Source organism: Rhipicephalus microplus, chromosome 6, assembly GCF_043290135.1.
Source record: "Rhipicephalus microplus isolate Deutch F79 chromosome 6, USDA_Rmic, whole genome shotgun sequence".
Classification (NCBI taxonomy): domain Eukaryota; kingdom Metazoa; phylum Arthropoda; class Arachnida; order Ixodida; family Ixodidae; genus Rhipicephalus; species Rhipicephalus microplus.
In genome coordinates, this window is record NC_134705.1 from 92,403,384 (window position 1) to 92,422,279 (window position 18,896).

General features: G+C 41.8%; 1 protein-coding gene across 1 annotated transcript in view; it reads left to right on the plus strand.

Annotated features, from left to right (window-relative positions):
* Atg2 (Autophagy-related 2) overlaps positions 1 to 18,896 on the plus strand; it is a 174,012-nt gene that overhangs the window by 97,193 nt on the left and 57,923 nt on the right. The window contains exons 23-29 of the mRNA XM_075866197.1: positions 4,784 to 4,953; positions 6,258 to 6,445; positions 7,113 to 7,205; positions 11,263 to 11,336; positions 12,564 to 12,631; positions 16,048 to 16,191; positions 17,858 to 18,005. Of these exons, the coding sequence (XP_075722312.1) occupies positions 4,784 to 4,953; positions 6,258 to 6,445; positions 7,113 to 7,205; positions 11,263 to 11,336; positions 12,564 to 12,631; positions 16,048 to 16,191; positions 17,858 to 18,005 (885 nt within the window). The remainder of the gene's footprint in view (positions 1 to 4,783; positions 4,954 to 6,257; positions 6,446 to 7,112; positions 7,206 to 11,262; positions 11,337 to 12,563; positions 12,632 to 16,047; positions 16,192 to 17,857; positions 18,006 to 18,896) is intronic.

Genomic DNA, 18,896 nt, shown 5'->3' on the forward strand with positions numbered 1-18,896 from the left:
GCGGCGCGGAGCAGCCATATTCCCGTTCGCTTCTGTGAACTTAACATCTAGTTTAAACGGTGGCGTTTTTTTTTTTACGCCACCGAAAAATAGCTAATATCTTCTTTCAGAACACAACAGTCCGGTTTTTTCCGTGTAAAAATTATTTTGATAGCTTAAGGTAACTGGAAGATACAGAGTTAGAAAGAATATAACGAAAACCGCTAATGAACGTGGGGTGCCCGCGTCTTCCCTCGCTCAGAGGAGGAGGGTGGCTCACTGCTCGGGAGAAAGGTACGCCCGTCAGATCAAAGTCTTGAACCACGTGTTTTTTTTTTTTTTCCCTGACGATCGCTTTTAACTTTGCTAATAACCTACCGGGAAAATTCTAACTCATACAGTGCAAAGCCCTAATTGTAGACCTGTCGCCGCTCAGGTTTCATCAGGACAGGAGTAATAGTACCGGAACTATTTCGTGACCAAAATTAATCCTAATCACTAAAAAGATTAATTTGGTAACATCACCTCACAAACGAATTTAAATTTTGTCCGCTTAATATATCAATAAACAGCACCCCATAGGCTAATCGGAGGCCCAACTCCGTACTCTCTAGACCCTTAATTAAGGGTGTAATCAGCAGAAATCTCATTTCATTAAAACATTTTTATAAAAATAACAACAAACTTGACTGATACACCGCTGAAACTTACATTTAGAACATAACAATCCGGGTGCGGCGATGGCGTAGTGGTTAGAGCATCCGCCTCGCATGCAAGAGGTCCGTGGTTCAAATCCCGGTGCCCCGCAGTTCCCAACCGGAAAAAAAAAAAAAGTCCGCGTGCTGGTGGAACTGCATTAAGAGGCCTGGGGTGCGGCCTCACCGGTAACCACCGCCGGGAACGCACTCCCTCACCATAGGATTGGCCACCCTGGTGCAGTATCTGGCCACTACCTCCCACATGCATACGTCAAATAACTCACGGCCCTCAGTTCCCAGCAGCTGCGAAGCAACTGACCATGGCGGCGGTCAGATCTGCAACGCAGCAGAGGGTGCTAAGAATCTCTGGACTACAGGTCGCCTTTGGAACCTGAACTTGGCAACGTTTAACGCTAGAACCTTATCTAGTGAGGGAAGTCTAGCTGTACTATTCGAGGAGCTAGAGGGTGTTAAATGGGATATAATAGGGCTCAGTGAGGTTAGGAGGACAGATGAGGCATACTGTGCTACAGAATGGGCACGTCCTTTGCTATCGGGGCTTGGCAGACAGAAGAGAACTGGGAGTGGGGTTCCTAATTCACAGAAACATAGCTGGCAACATAGAGGAATACTATAGCTATAATGAAAGGGTGGTAGGTATCGTAATTAAACTCAATGAGAGATACAAGATGAAGGTCGTGCAGGCCTACGCGCCTACATCCAGCCATGATGACGCTTCAGTTGAAAGCTTCTATGAAGATGTGGAATCGGCAATGAGTAAGGTAAAAACACAGTATACAATACTGATGGGAGACTTTAATGCAAAGGTAGGGAAGAAGCAGGCTGGAGACCAGGCAGTAGGAGATTATAGCATCGGTACTAGAAACGCCAGAGGAGAGCTACTAGTAGAATTCGCAGAACGCAATAATTTGCGGATTTTGAATACTTTCTACCGAAAACGAGAAAACCGCAAGTGGACATGGAGGAGCCCTAATGGCGAAAATAAGAACGAAATAGACTTTATAATGACTGCACACCCAGGAATCGTGCAGGATGTGGAAGTAGTTGGCAAGGTACGATGCAGTGACCATAGAATGGTACGGTCTCGAATTCTCCTAGACTTGAAGAAGGAACGACAGAAACTGATACGCAAGAAGCCAATCAATGAGCTATCACTGAGAGGGAAAGTACAGGAATTCAGAGTGTCGCTGCAGAACAGGTACTCGGCTCTTAGTGAGGAAACCAACCTTAGCGTAGATACAATGAATGATAATCTAACGAGTATCATTACGGAGTGTGCAGTGGAAGTTGGAGGCAGGGTAGTTAGACAGGACACTGGCGGCAAGCTTTCCCAGGAAACAAAGAACCTAATTAAGAAGCGTCAAAGCATGAAAGTGTCAAGTACAACAGACAAAATAGAACTGGCGGAGCTTCCAAAGTTGATTAATAGGCGTAAAGTATGTGATGTAAGAAGGTATAACATGGAGAGAATTGTACACGCTCTGAAAAACGGAGGAAGCGTCAAAGCAGTGAAGAGGAAACTTGGGATAGGCAAAAGTCGGATGTATGCACTAAGGGACAAAGAAGGCAAAATAACTACCAATATGGATAGGATAGTTAAAATAGCATAGGAGTTTTACAGAGATCTGTACAGTAGCCGAGACAACCACGACCTTAATACTATAAGAACTAGCAGTAACCCAGATGACACCCCACCAGTAATGATAGAAGAAGTCAGAAAAGCTTTGGAGAGCATGCAAAGAGGCAAAGCTGCTGGTGAGGATCAGGTAACATCAGATCTGCTGAAAGATGGAGGACAGATTGTGTTAGAAAAACTAGCCACCCTGTTTACGAGGTGTCTCCTGACAAGAAGGGTACCAGAGTCTTGGAAGAACGCTAACATCATCTTAATGCATAAGAAAGGAGATGACAAGGACTTGAAGAATTACAGGCCGATCAGCTTGCTCTCTGTAGTATACAAGCTATTTACAAAGGTAATTGCTAACAGAGTGAAGAAAACATTAGAATTCAATCAACCAAAGAAACAAGCAGGATTTCGAACAGGCTACTCAACAATTGACCACATTCATACTATCAATCAGATAATAGAGAAATGCTCAGAGTATAACCAACCACTATACATAGCCTTCATAGATTACGAGAAGGCGTTTGATTCAGTAGAAATATCAGCCGTCATGCAGACACTGCGGAATCAGGGCGTAGATGAAGTATATATAAACATTCTGGAAGAAATCTACAGGGGATCAACTGCTACCATAGTGCTTCATAAAGAAATCAACAGAATACCAATCAAGAAGGGTGTAAGGCAGGGGGACACAATCTCCCCAATGCTATTTACCGCGTGCTTACAGGAGGTTTTCAGAAGCCTAGAATGGGAACAGTTAGAAATAAGAGTTAATGGAGAATACCTTAGTAACCTGCGCTTCGCCGATGACATTGCATTGCTGAGTAACTCAGGTGACGAATTGCAACTCATGATTACGGAGTTAGACAAGGAGAGCAGAAAGGTAAGTCTTAAAATTAATCTGCAGAAAATGAAAGTAATGTACAACAACCTCGGAAAGGAGCAGCGCTTCGAGATAGGTAATAGTGCACTTGAAGTTGTAAAAGACTATGTCTACTTAGGGCAGGTAATAACCGCAGAGCCTAACCACGAGATTGAAGTAACTAGAAGAATAAGAATGGGGTGGAGTACATTTGGCAAGCACTCTCAAATTATGACAGGTAGATTGCCACTATCCCTCAAGAGGAAGGTATATAACAGCTGTATCTTGCCGGTGCTTAGCTACGGAGCAGAAACCTGGAGACTTACAAAGAGGGTTCAGCTTAAATTGAGGACGACGCAGCGAGCAATGGAAAGAAAAATGGTAGGTGTAACCTTAAGAGACAAGAAGAGAGCAGAGTGGATTAGGGGACAAACGGGGGTTAAGGATATCATAGTTGAAATAAAGAAGAGGAAATGGACATGGGCCGGGCATGTAGCGCATAGACAGGATAACCGCTGGTCATTAAGGGTAACTAACTGGATTCCCAGAGAAGGGAAGCAGGTTAGGGGGATACAGAAGGTTAGGTGGGCAGATGAGATTAAGAAGTTTGTGGGTATAAATTGGCAGCAGCAAGCACACGACCGGGTTAACTGGCGGAACATGGGAGAGGCGTTTGTCCTGCAGTGGACGTAGTCAGGCTGATGATGATGATGAGTTTAAACACAGCTGAGTACTGCCTCCTCGCACCACTAGACATATTCAGTGAACGAAATAAAAAAGACCACTAAAAATGCAGCCCAATGTCAAGCGGAGCGAAAACTCGGAACAGATCAGAAGCAAATCATGAACACAAAGAAAATGGACTCCGATTGGATATGGATGTGGATATGGCCGCGTCTGGCTTCACAAGCCCATGCAAGCCATATGTTGCCAGACAGCGTTGCACTATCGGCTAGGCACCGCCATATAAGACGAGGGGCGACTTTAGCTTGATATTTTATTGAAAAAATCTCGACTTATATTCCGGTTTATACGATAGTTGCATGTTAGCCGGCATACAATTCCTGTAAAGGTGGTTTCATTGCGACAGAGGGGTGCTAAGCCATGAAAGCACCTGTCTAAATGTATTTGTCTGCATGTAACCATTTGTAAAGGTGGTTTCACTGCAATAAAGGAGTGCTAAGCCGTCAAAACACATACCCAGGAGAAATTCGACTGCCGCGAAGCTTCATTTCATGGTTAAATGAACATACTACCCTTACATCAAATCATCATTTTTTTAAGTTAAAAAGGTTGTTTTATAGGCCTATATACTCGAAGTGTAGTAAATTTTAAACATAACACATTACATATTTTACAGGTCATCGCTTGCATTCTCCCAAAAGTCAAATCCTGCTTCTATTCCAAATTGTTCCCACTTTGTTTGAAGAAAAACAACAATGATAATATGTTATATACATACTATTCGAATTTGATTTGAAAATATTTGACCAAAATCACTATTCACTTCAAATTCGCTTTGAAACTAAAATTCACTATTCGCGCAAGCCTAGTCAAAAATAAAAGTCGCTGAATCAAGCTTTACCTTTCTGGTTTCAGGGCAAGTGTGCTCCGTTTGGGACCGAGCGACACCGCTGCCCGTCCTGTACAAGTCCGGCGACGGCGTGACATCCACGAAGGCACCTTCCTTCGTGGTCTCCGAGCCCGAAGTTGCAGACATGCTCTCGCTAGTAATTGAAACCAATGCGGACCATTCGCAAGGCGTGAAGGTGGGACATCAGTCTTCGATTGTGATTCGGTGTCAGTGTCTTGTGAAGGAATTAAAGGAGCTTTAGGCTGTCATTGTTTAATGTCTTCATGACACTGATGCATGCAGCCATTCTCATTTTATCGTTGCAGCTGAGTGTAGACCTGTTAAAAACATAATCAGTGTCGGCTAATGTTGGTTAAAGTAATGGATAATGTTGTCTAGTTTTGCTGTATGTTCCTTAAGTTATGCAATTGTGAAAGTAATTCCACACACGCTCATTTCCGTGCTATCATTAGCTACATAACTGAAGCTTGGCGTAGGTCGTGTCGAAATACATGGGAAGCTTCCTCATCGTTGTAGATAGTGCTGGTTATATTTTGCGCACGATGCGAGCAGTTGGGCTTCATCTAAACTAAGGCAAGCAGCAATAACACTGGAATGTTCGATTAGACATTCATTAAAGCCTGCACATTTCACAAACGATTAGATGGACGATGACTGATGATTGTGTTCAACGCTGTCGTCTCACTCGGTGTGTCGCTTCACTTTCTGGGCACCAGTTCATTTAACAAAATGTTTCATCTTTACGTGCCTGTGTTCCTGTCAGGAATGGTACAGCTGTGCCAAGTTGCACCAAAACTGGAGGACTTCCTCAAATTGCACCACGCTGCTCCAAAATGCAGAACGCAGAAAGCGACAATCATAAATTCGATATCCATCCAGTTTTAGCAGAACCTAACAGTGGTGTAAAATACTGATTCTGGTTTATCCGGGGTATTGAATGTAATGTTCCGGGTGAAACTGGAACCAGGAAATGTAGGTCTAACATAAAATTAGTACGTCTTCGTTTTTACGGCGCTACAGTCAACATCCGATTTCCCGGACCCTTAGAAGACCGCAAAAGTGTTCGAAAAATCAGGTAGTCCAGGAAAATGAATGCAAGCAAAAACGTACATTTTTAATAGGTATGTTGCGCCTACGGAGAGAGTCGCGGCAGGAGTACAAGATTCTCATTGCAATTCAGTAAATGCATTTTTTAAGTGACTCTGAAAACAGCCATGACATTCGATGTGGTATGTATGGCAAATGATATGGTGTGGTAAAATATTAGATATATAGAAAAAACAAAAAATTCAATGTGGCCGACACTAATGGCTCCAAAAATTTTTTTTTCCTCTGCTCCAAATGCTGCTGCAAAATCTATATGAGCTGTGCCACCCCTGTCATGTCCTTCTTTGTCATGGCTGTGTGACAACACTATCAGACAACTCCCAAAGAGGCTTTGTCTGCTACGAATTTTAGTCTTTTTTTTCTTTTCTGCAGACAATCAAGGTAGCATTGGGGGTGAGCGACACCACCTTGAGACACCGAATGACACCATTTAGACGCAGCTGGGTCAAGCAGTTTGTCGACTTTTTCGACGTGATCGACGAAGAAGTTCTTGGCTACCAGCCGCTCGGCGTGGTCACAGAGTTTCACCTGACCCTCTCCAACTGTGCCATCGACTACAGGTCATTGCTCTTTCACATACTTCGGGAGTTTCTTGGAGACATTTATTTACGGCTGGTCCTTCTGAACGCTTCTTAGCCGTGCTACTTGAAAACATACTGGGTGCCTTAAAGCTTGATTATCTGGCTGTCAACTTTTACTTTATTACGGTTATTGGATTCGGTGTATTCCTCCAACTATTGAGAATAAGGTAGTTCCAAATGTGAATTATTCTTTATTAGGCAAACTTGTGCAGAGAAAGATGTTAGACCCAAAATATTGCTCGGTGAGAATAGTCGCCGGTTGTTTAGTCTGAACACATGGGTCATGTCTATTGGCATTCTGTATATGTATCGGCATACATTTTAGAGTGATTGTTGGCACTCGGGCAATTATCTGCGCATCACTGTTTCGATAAGTTATAGACGTCATGTAACGAGTTTCAATGCAAAATTGGCCATTTGATTCGTATGTTTCACCACAATACAATCCTGTGCTGTGGCAAAGCTTACTGAAGCCAAAAGAAGCTTGCAGGAATCTGTGTGCTTAAATATATCAAGATTCTACTTTTTTCACAATAATTGTGAGACTAGGCAGAAGGCCTTCAACTATGTGCACAAATTTTTTGTCTGCGCACCAGCATACATGTGGATCAGGTGTCCAGTCACGTCATGCCGTGTTGTTTCGCAGGCCCCTGTCTCTACCTTACCAGACGCTTGTGTCGATGGAGAGCTTCAGTATATCAAGCAACATCACTGCCAACACCACCACATCGCAGCTCAGGTGAGGTCGCTTGTTTTTGTGTACTCGTAGTTTGCCATTGCCTTTCCTTGTCCTAATCTTACAAGCTACGTTTGCCATATCTATAAGATTCTTGGACACACCAAATCCATGACACGTTTGATGTTGCAGAATAGAAAATTTATGCTTCTGGTAGATGCATGTGTATCGTTGAAGAAAACATTTTTTTTTTTCTCTCATAAATGTTGTGCAATGTCTCTCTTCTATATCTTGATTGCGCACCATTTCAGTGGTCCCAGTTGTTATGGGCATGCTATCTACACGAAGCTGCTTTACAGAACCAGTGGGCCAGTCATGACGGTTCAGGTTTCTTTGAAACTTGCAACCTTTGAGAACTTTTTCAGGTCAACTTTTACAAAAGCTGCAACTCGCGGTCGCAAGACTCGGCCAAACAGAAAAAAGTTGGGTACAACTGTTGCCACCACCTTCAACTAAAAAAAAAATTCTTTTTAAATTAGCTTTTGATTGAATAAAAACTGCATCTTTTTTTAAATTAGCTTTTGATTGAATAAAAACTGCACAGCACCATGCATGCACCACAATGCACGCAAGTCATAGTGGTGCTGTACCACCATTTTGTTGTACCACCAACAAAAACTGCTGTACCACCATTTTGTGAAGTGTGACGCTCTCTATTAGTAGGTTGTTGAAAATGCTGAAAAATGGATTTTCATTTAGTGTGTGACTGGAGTGTGCTGAGAATTCTCAGGCCCATATTCTTGTCAAAAAAAAAAAAGTATGCATTACATTCTGGGTTAGGTATACAAAGTTTGGCTAGAGTAGTTGCGTGACGCTGCTGTACGTAGAGTGCCAGGCTAAAATGCGAGACTGACTGAAACTAATATGTGGTCTTAGTATATCTCTCTGGTTTTTGTTTGAAAATTTCGTTTCTAGGTCATTCCACATGAACGTCCCAGCCGTACTGGGGAATACAGTCGAACCTCTCTACAACGAACGCCGCTTGACCGAAACAACGAACAATTCTTGGTTTCCTGTCAGCAGTTCATAGGAGTCGGTGCATAAATATTCTGGCCACAACCAGCACTTTTCCTTGTGCTGTTCTGCTTCAACGGAATTCGATGGTGCAATTCCAGGCTTAGATATTTAATGCTATGCAGTAAGCACAATCTTTAACATTTTGATGCATTTTCATAACATGAAAATACATCGACGAAGTCTAGGAAAACACGTTGGCACGACCAGAAACCGCCACTGTTTACCAAGCATGGGTGCCGCCATTGCTCAATAGGGATGGCAATGCGACTGCCCTGCTTTTGCCACTGGCTTGCTTTTGAGTTGCAGGCGATTCGAAGCTGAAGCAATGGCTGAAGCTCAATCACTCAGTTCATGGTTTCCGTCGCGCAGCTACTGGGTGCATTCGCGGAACGGTGGCATTTTCTGATGCCAATGCTTATCATTCTGTTTGCACTTGACCAGTTTGGTAACTAACTAAAGGGGCAGTTCGTCCGCATTATCGACAAAATCAGCCAGCCAGGAGTGATGGATAAGAATAGCATAAAATAAGGCAAAAGTCACCACTGCGCGAAACCCTGCCTCCACCTCGGCATCGTTGGAACAGTTGCTGGTGTTATGTTAATGCAATTGTTACCGTATTTACTCAATTCTACCGCGCCCTCGATTGTAACACGCACCCGGTGTCCACGACGAAAACAATAAAAATAAATAAGACATCGATTGCAATGCGCACCCATTTTTCTCATTGGCCCGCACGATCACACCACTCGGGAAAACGACTCCTTTCGGAAGCGTCTTCCGTTTAAATATGAGGTGCAGGGGAAGCTTGTGCCCATCCGATGTGCAACGGAGCATTGCCGTCACTCTAGTTTTACCGCGGTCCCATGTCAGCACGCGAACTTGCTTCGCCCCCTTCTTCTCGAGGGTTGTGGTGCCAGGCATGTCGAAGTAAAGAGGCGTCTGATCGGCATTCCCGATTTGCCCAAGCAGGTAGTCGTTGTTGTGCCGCAAGTTTAGGACGAACCTCTGAAAACTGTGAAGCTTTTCATCGTACTCCTCCCGAAACTTTTCGCATATGCCCGTTTGCCTTTGGAGGGAAAAGCCTTTCCTCTTCATAAGGTTAGTTAGCCAGCACCTGCTCGCTTTAAACTGGCTCCGCATTAGCCCTTTTTCTAAGGCTAACTGCATAGCTCGCACTTGGAGCAGTTCTGTCGTCACGGGCTGCTGTGCCGCTCGCTGCTCAAGCACATACTCGCCGAGCAGCTCCTCAATTTGCGGAAACCGACCCTGGTGTGGTCCACTGAAGCCTTTGCGTGAAGCTTTGCTGTCGATAATCTTCTGCTTTTGTTTCCGCCAGTCCCGCACGCATGTTTCGGGAACTCCGAACGACCGCGGCCCAATTTCCGTCCGTTTCTGCTCACGCAATGACTTTTCTTTTAAAAGCAGCATCGTGGTGCACTGGTCGAGTTTTTGGAGTTGGCCCTTCCATGCCGTCAATGCTAATGTACTACAAGATAACAAACTCCTCAGCACACGTACGAAGTGCCGCACATGGGAAACACATAGGCAGAAATGGCCGACGCGCCATGCCGACGCACGTAGGGGGCGGCCATTTTGGAAATGCGGATGGCAATAGAATGACCGGATTCATTTTTTTTCCGTACTCGATTCTAACACGCATGCGATTTATGAACTCGCTTAACCGAAATAAAGGTGCACGTTAAATTCAAGTAATTATGGTAGGTTTGTTCACGAAAACCGTTGTGGCCATTGTTTCAGCATGCTTTGCACCATGGCGTCGCAATGCATGGGTGAGAATCGCATCGTGACGCTCTTGCGAACGAATAGGAAGCAGCCAACACATTTAAAATTTCGGGAATAAAAGTTAGTTTGTTTGGCTAGCTCAGACCAGGTATAATTTTTCGATTTCAATAATAATGAAATTTTCGCTTCAACGAAACTTTTTTCACGCCCTGTCACTTTCGTTGTAGTGGGGTTCGACTGTATCTCAAAGGTATTTGAAAATGTCGTACCGATTTATTGCATTGAAAACGCTGAATTGCTAGCATACTTCAGAGTGAAAAAGTTTTTTTGTCGTGTAGGAGCCTTCTGAATTTGGCATCATCTCATTAGAGTGGTATTTTCCGAGAGAAATTATTCGGAGAGTATAGTTTCTTACAGTACTAATTTTTGATTTACATATTAAGCAAAAGCATTTGTGTAAGGTATTAAAAGCAATTTAGTTTTTATGTGATGTACACTTCCAGAAATCTTGCAACGCTCTCCTCTGTGTATTTTTCTTTCTTTTATGATATTGCGTTATGTATGGGTATCTGAGTAATCAATTCTCACTCTACATAAATAACATTTTACGTTAAAATATTTTCAGACCTCTGAAGCTTGTAAATCGTGAGAAATCATTCTTGAATTGTAGAAAATCTTTATCTTAGTACACATTTAGATGCAATTTAAATCACATGTTGCTCTAATTAAAAATAACCATTATGCATCAATTGAAAAAAAAAAGTTCTTAGATGGCAGGTTTTATCATTAGATTCTTATTGTAAGGAACAAAATAATTTTTTGTAATTCCCCAATGACTGCATTAAGAAATAGAATGAGGAGTCTTTCATATGAAGAAGTCAGAAGATGGTTGTCAAGAAATTAAAAAATATGAACACAGAAGATTTTGACAAGCTTTCTGGTGATGTATATGGCTGGAAAGTTGCAGTAATATTACTGAGCACAAATGCCTGTGCCTAATATAAAATTGAAACTTGCTATTTAAACGGGAAAAAGATATGCTCGGCATAAACTTTCTGGCAAACATTACTAAGGTGACATTAAGCAAAACTCGGAAGGCTCCCATATGAGCGAAAAATTTTTTCTCTTCAAAATATTGTAGCGAATAAGCATTTTTAAGGCACTAAATTAACACAATTTTTTTTAATATACTTGAGATGGTTGCCTAAGTGGTTGGGTCGTTTGGCGTTGAAAGATCCTTCTGTGCACACGTTATGTTTTTCTTTCTCCAATGTGGACTTTTTCCTTTTCTTGTTTGAAGAATCATCGCCGAGGAGGTGTTCCTCTACATATCTGACAAGGTGTCCAAGGATGACCCACCCGACCTGTCTGATGGTAGTGCAAACAAATTTCACTCTCCTTTAATGGCTTAATGAAGTTACAATCTAGTTGATTATACATGTGCGAGTGAGGAAGAAGAGGAGCGACAGACAAAGTGAGGGTGGGTAGATAGGGGGAAGGGGTAGGAACAAAAGCAACATATAAACATTATAAAAAAACAGAAATCTGCAAAAGCAAGTAACGAAGCGCATATTCGTAGCAGACGATATGAGTATAGCGTAGCGTAAGTCGCTCCTCAAAGTGTGTCTCCAATACACTTGTCTGAATAGCAACACACTGTGTGCTTTTGAGGATTCTTTGTTATGAAAAGAGGCAATTTTCGAATATGTCCTAAGCAGTTGAAAGCTCGTTTCTGAGTGATTCTAAATTGGGACTTATATTCTTGCAGCTGCAATTTCGGCGCGTGGCTTGCTGGATGTTCCAATCTGAAATGAATCATATCAAAGGACAATAAAAAATGATCTCTTATATTTCCCAAACGTTGCAGCATAGCCTGTAACGCAAGCAGTTAAATCTCCGTAAAACGATTCTGAAAAGGCTGCTGAAAGTCATGCGTTATTTTGAAAAGTTTTTGTGAAATATTCAAGATTTGTGCAAGAATTGTAAATGAAACTTGATGAGCCGCCTATATGTTCTGGGTATAAATCCATGATCGTGTTACACTCTAATAGGAACCAAAAAATAAATGGGAAATAATACGTAAGTAGTGCACGTTATTTGAAGAAGAGCACGATGTTCGCCTGAAGCGTGCAGCTTCAGTGTTGCAAGACGAACTCTTAAGAGTGCGCATCCTTCTTATGCGCTTCGAAGCGTCAGCGTTCGGTACAGATTCTTCTGTTGCTTCATGCGTGCGGTTTCAATATTGTCTTTGCTCTCGTCATCCTCATCACCGCTTTCTTATCACTACAAGGGATTTTTACTAAAGTCATTATCCTGAAAAAAAAAATCTTTAATCTGAGGTTCACCATAACGAGATTTGACTGTAGTAGTAACAAGTGTTGTGGGTTACACCCGATCGCATCAAGCTAAAAGGTTGAGGGAATTATGGTGTCTTGTGATGGCATTGGTAAATAAAACAATATATTTTTTATTACTCCATTCATCATAAATTGCTATCAGCTCTTGATGTAATAAAGTTTCCACGGATTTTCAGCAACACCTCCTTTATTTTATTTTTAGTTTTTTCTTGCTAAGTGTCACTTTTTCTTCTGCCGTTTTTAGGTTATGTCTGTGTGGCGGACACTGACTTGTTTGACATCTCCGCCCGCACGACGGACGTGCCAGGGCAGGTAAGCGCACATCTTTTATCTTTCCTGGTTAATTTTTGGTGCATGAACTATAAGTGATTCTTTCTGTTCAGTAGTCTTTTTGAACCGGCTCAGTTTGATTAGTTAATCCTCACTTTTATGCCTTGGAACTGGATGTAATTAAAGCTGAATATATTGAATCTCAACTGGACCACATAAAAGCTCTATTTATAGGTAATTCGGTATACAAAACATTTTATACATTTAAAATACATTCGAGGGAGTTTTGCAACTGCTCAATATACACAGCAATTCATTAAGGGCGGGTTTAATATATGCAAGCTCCGCTATACTTTGTGAGATGTTGGATAGAAATGTTCATGTTGTGTTGCACTTTGGGGAGCACATGATCAACCGTTGTCAGGGCTGAATAGAACTCCTCTGTAGTAGGTTCCTCGCGGGACCCTGAAAAGAGAAGGCAGCAGCCAAGAAATGTTCGATGCAGACATACAGCTAAGCTCTGGAAAAAGTGCCAATGTAGTAAAACAGGTGCATTGCTCTCAGCTGTGCCTCAGAAGGATTTATTCATCAGTGTAAATCTCAAGGAAGTCCTTCATGGATGCCTGGTGTTTGTTTCTCACTCCGACCTGAACCAGATCCTTTTCACGCTCTTGGGTAACCTCACCTACATTGTGAAACTTATTGAGGTACTATCAAACCTCGATATAAGGAACCTGAATTTAACGAAATACTGCTTATAACAAAGTAAAATAAGAATAGTCTTGCAATAAATATGGTGTTGAAAATGCACCTTTACAATGTATTTTTGGTTATAAGAAAGTTATTTTTGTGTAATGCGGCTGGAGTGCCTCCTCAGCACGTCCTGCACAGCATCAATTTACAGTGTATCAGGCAGGAAGAATGTGGGATAACTATGTGAAAAGCTGAGTGGTCTGTACATTCTTTGCTGCTGCCGAATGCTATCAATGTTATACTCTGAAAGATCTGCTCGTGAGAAACGTAGAAGTGAATTTCGTTCAAATGTGTGAGCAAGCCAACGTTCACTTACAGACATATCGCCACTGTAACGAAACCATACGTAATCTTATTCCTTTCAATTTCTTTTTTTTCTGAACTTCCCAGCTTCTAAGAAATCATGGACGAACCCACGTAAGAAAAATCTACTAGCAAGTGAAGCTATTTGTTCTTTACAAAGGAAATGGTACAACGTTAAAGCATAGAAGTAGTTAGTGTTAGTTTCGTTGGCTGCCACTGTCTTTACTTGCTGCCTCACGAATTGAAGCTCCAGCCATAACTCACTTGTATTTGTTTGCAAGCAAACTGGAAAGGCAAGCCCTCTTGTGAATTTAGGTCTATGAATTGGTGCAGTGAAAGCTCATTAATACGTATTGATTTTAATCATACTAACGGTTAGAAAGTAGCAGCTAACACAGTGGCAAACTAGAGGCAATCAAGTCTTAACAAGGCGCGAAGAATTTTGGCATATCTGTCGATCTTGGCTTGTGACTATGGTGGAGAGGTCTATGGCACTTTGTATTCAGCTGGCCTCGTTAAAGGGGAACTGAAATAAAACAATGAATCAGTTAAGACTGATAATTAGTGCTATTAAAACTCTATTGCTATCAATTTCACCATTAAAGCCTCAGTAATAAAAAAGAAAATATAGGTGAAGATTACATTTTTACGCTTTAAGCTGAAATCTCCGTTTATGGCTTTATGGATTTCAAAATGTTTTATTTGCGTTTCAGTCAAACTGGCTCAGCGAACTTTCCTGAAACATTACACAATGTCTTTAGCCCTCTGAGAGGGCAATGCACTTCATATTTACCAATTAAGAACTCTGCAGGCACTAAATTCCAACCTCAATATAATTAACACAAATATAATGAAATTCCGGCTATGACAAAGTAAATGAACAATTGTCTTGCAATAGGTAGTTTTAGGAATATACCTTTACAACGAATTTTTGGATATAGCAAACTAATTTTCATATCAGATGCAACTTCGTTATAATGAGGTCAGAGTGTTGTAGACACCGTCAAATTCAATGACGTCGCAGTGATTAGTGCAAAAACATTGAGGCGGGGTCGCCACCCGCATTTCCTTTCTGCAGGAAGTCACCTGCAGCCGATAGTCACCGATAGAGCGTCTCCTCAGGTTAAATGTAGTGATTTTGATATTGTGAAATTCTAATTTACTAATATAAGTAAAATCATTGTTTTACCTTAGTTTCTCGTTAAGCTTTGTTGCGTGTGTTTGGGGCTGCCAACTGCGTCGTTTTTTATCAATCTTTGCACAAGTGCCAGAAAAGACGTACATGATTCTTTTGAGGAAAATATTGTTTTGTGCATATGTCATTGTATGAAAACAAATTTTGTTATTTTGTTCAAATTTTCTGGTGATATGCATATTTTTGCTCCTCCTTGAGATTGACATCTTGGAGATTATACTGTATTGCTTCCTTTAAGTCTAAAAAAAATTAGGCCTTTGGTTGCACTATATAAATTTTAGAAATGTGTTATATAAAGGAAAGTAATGCTGTAATCAAGTAAAAATTATTTTATAGTGTAAAAAAACCTTAAAAGATAGTGACTGTAAGACACCATTGATTTTCCAAAATTATAACTTGGCAAGAGCTCTTGTTTTTACAAGCTGGGAAGGTGTTCTTATTGTATAATGCTAACATAAGTTTTATAAATTTGCTGCAATTACTTGCTAGTTGTCAGTACTAATACAGTTAAACCCCTTTATAAGAGACACGCTCTGGGCAGCAATTCTTGTCCTTTATATGGGATGTCTTTTATTAGCAAGGCACCACATAGGCATTTTCTTATCAACCCACATTTTATTGTAGGCCCTTTGGTGTCTCTTATATCCAATTGTCCCTTAATCAGTGCCTCTTATAAAGGGGTTCGACTGTAGTTACAATAGTGTTGCCATTAAAATTTTATTCTGTTCAATCAGGTAACAGTATCAAAGTGAAACGTGTACAGTAGACTGTTGTTGAAGAGAACTTAAAAGGACCAGGTAAATTTGTCCCTTTTAACATGTGTTCTGTCTACTTAACAGGAGTTGCCTATACTTAGAAAAGGAAAGCAGTGTAGATTTCAAATATGAAACAAGTCATAATGCTTTGAACCCATTGCAAAGGAATCAGCCATCGAATCAATTAATGGAATAGTGGGTACCTTGCAAGCGGGCTTGTATGAATAGCTCTGAGAGAGTTTGCAGTGGGTTCTAGAAAAAGGGCCCTTCCAGCTTTCACTATGACTGGGCTGTGCTTTTTGTTGCAGGCCTGGCGTTTTTATTACTTTTTAAAGAAATTTTCATTTACCTAGAGTTTGCTGTAGCTAAAATGCGACTTTTTACGCGATGCTGGTGTTTCGGTCAAACTTTCAATGGTTTGTGTTCCTATGCTGCATTTCGTACACTTCTAGCGTGTGTCTACCATCAAGATGAAGGCCTCGAATAACATCACGAATTTGAGGACGTGCGTGGACTCCTGCCAGGCACTGCAGGCTCTGGTGACGTACCTTGCGAGTGATGGAGACCTCGCCAGTGACCCGAGCCCACCACCAGAGGTGAATATACCAATCTTGCTTTAACGTTGAATGCCGTTTGCTGCTGCTTTCGTGGAATGGGGTTTGGAAATGCAAATGGGGATCTTGCTGTACTGACAATCTGATGTTTTGGGTTGGCGTAATGCAATGTCGTTTAATTCAAAGGGGCCTTGCAACACTTTGCGTAGCCATTGAATGGATTCACTGAAGGAGCTTATTGCCTCGTGAATTCACTGCCTTAAAAATTTTAAGAATCCCTCCAGTACGAGTGGAGTTACAAAGATTTGTCGCATGTTGCAGTTGCATTCTCTTGTGTCGCGTCCCGATAAAAATGCTGGAAGCTAAGCAAGGAAGAATGGAGCACATTTTCTCTCTGTCTCTTTTTTTTTCTTCGATTACACTGCTTTTCGGTGCAATCCTGTGTGCACGTGTGGACGAATCATGGCGTCTCATGGTGGCTCCTGTAACAACCCAACGTGCCATGCTCAAATCAGCCAATGGCTGATACAATGAATGTGATGAGTGATTTTTGAGCTTGTATCGTCATTTGTCGAGAAAAGAGAAAGTGATTTTTAGCTGACTTTGAGAATTTATTGTGAATTTCAGGCCATGTGCTGCGCTATAATATTTGACTCGCGCGCTCTTGAGAGCTTCAACTACCGATTGGCAGCACTTTCTGATCCTCAAAAATTGTTGCAGGGCACCTTTAAAAGAGGATGGCTTGTAGGCGTTTATTTCTGCGTCAAGTGGCATTGGAGTCAGCATCGGCGTAACGAATAGATGGAACACGGAGTCTGCAGATATTACGAACCTCTGGCCTATAACCTCGATTCCTTTCTCTGTCACGCGCGCTGGCATTGTGGTTGGAGATTGTGTGCATTCAGGGCTGGAACGTGCCCTGTGGCTGGCTTCACATGTCATAACGAGGCCGTCAGCGTTTCGCTTGGTTCGCGAGGCCCGCGATGCACGGAGTGGTGTGCGTAACATTTGGGCACTGGCAGTTTCTGTGGAAGTGTGTAACGACTGTGACATTGCTACAACCTGGCTTTTTCATTTTCCTGTGCTGCCCTCTGGCATTTTGGTAGGCTTTTCGTAGGGGCTGGGAGAACTGGCATCGCTACAATGAAGGCCTCGGAGACCAGGAGGCATTTTTCGATTTTCCCGCGAGGGAGGGGCACATGTGCAGCGATATCATGGAAAAGACGTACTGTAGATAGCCAAAGCACAGTTGGCGTTTTCAGAACACGAAACTGCACTTGGAATTCGCTTGGAGATGTTTTTGTATAAAAGGAAAGTGCGTAAAATCAAGAGTACCTCCAATAATCGTGTGCATAGCTAAGAAGAAAGTTTTTTTGCTATATATGTTTAAGCACCCAGAGAAAGCTGTTATAAGTCTGCGGGCTACTCGCCCAAGTTTTTCTTTCCTGTCAGTGTTAGTATACTACGCCTGCAGACAATACTGGAGGCCGTCCAAGGTCTGTGTCTGCAAACAGCAGAATGTTGGATAGAAAAACTTTGAGCTTGTGTCCATGTTGTCTGTCAAAATAGTAAGTGTTTAGAATTCTTAATAAATTATGTTGGGACAAAACCATAAATCTCCGGAACAGTGGGCAAATATCTCCACTCTTCAACGTGATGAAAAAAATTTTTGTCCGGAAAAAACAAAAGAATATGGCTTGTATTTCAGCCCAGCTCCTGTGGTGGTGGCGGCTCCGGAACCGTCCTTGTCGAGCATCTCAGCAGTGTCACCGGCATGATGGCAGACCACTTACAGAGCCTCGTGGCTTCAGCCATGCACGAGTCGTGCAGCTCCTCCTCATCTTCAAGCTCCGAAGGTGTGAATGCAGTGGCGTTCTTTTTCCTTTTCCTGGTGTGGTTGCCAATTTTTATGTTGGACCCGACTGCAGTCAAACCTCATAATGAAGTTGCATCTGAGACAAAAGTAACATTGTTTTATCCAAACGTTCGTTATGAATGTACGTTAATAATACTGTACCTACAACAAGACTGTTCTACATTTACCTCGTGATAACCAACGATTCGTTATATATCTCTGTTCGTTATAATGAGCCTTGAGTGTACACCTCATACCTCAATATAATGAATACAGATACAGTTAAACCTCTTTATAGGAGGCATGCTTCAGGCAGAAATTCTTGTCCTTTATATCTGATGTTTGTTATAAGCAGGGTACCTTGTATGCATTTTCTTATTGACCCCTCTTTTACCATAGGCACCCTGGTTTCTCTTATACCCATTGGTCTCTTATATCAGTGTCTCTTATAAGGGGTTCGACTGTATAATGAAATATTGGTTATAACGAAGTAACTGAAAAATAGTCTTATAATAGATACAGTGTTAGGAATAACTTCTATAACGAATTTTCAGATATACCATATTTACTTTGAGCTTGGCCAACCCTGATTCTAAGCTGACCCCCAAAAGTTCGAAGCCCAGGAAAACAAAACAAAAAAACCCTTGAATATTAATTGAACAAAACTGTGAAGACAGCATTCACAAAGAGACATTTATTAAACATGAAAATCAAACAAAGCAGTTGGTTCATGATGCGAGTAACTTGAAAAACATACAGCCGTCAGTCCTGTTGTGTGTGTTTCTTTGCCGTCGATTTTTTTTTGCACGGCTTCTAGTTATTTGCATCATAAAGATGCTGCGCTCATTCCAGGTTGTTTTCGCTGCTTCCCTCGCCGCTGACTTTTTTGGCA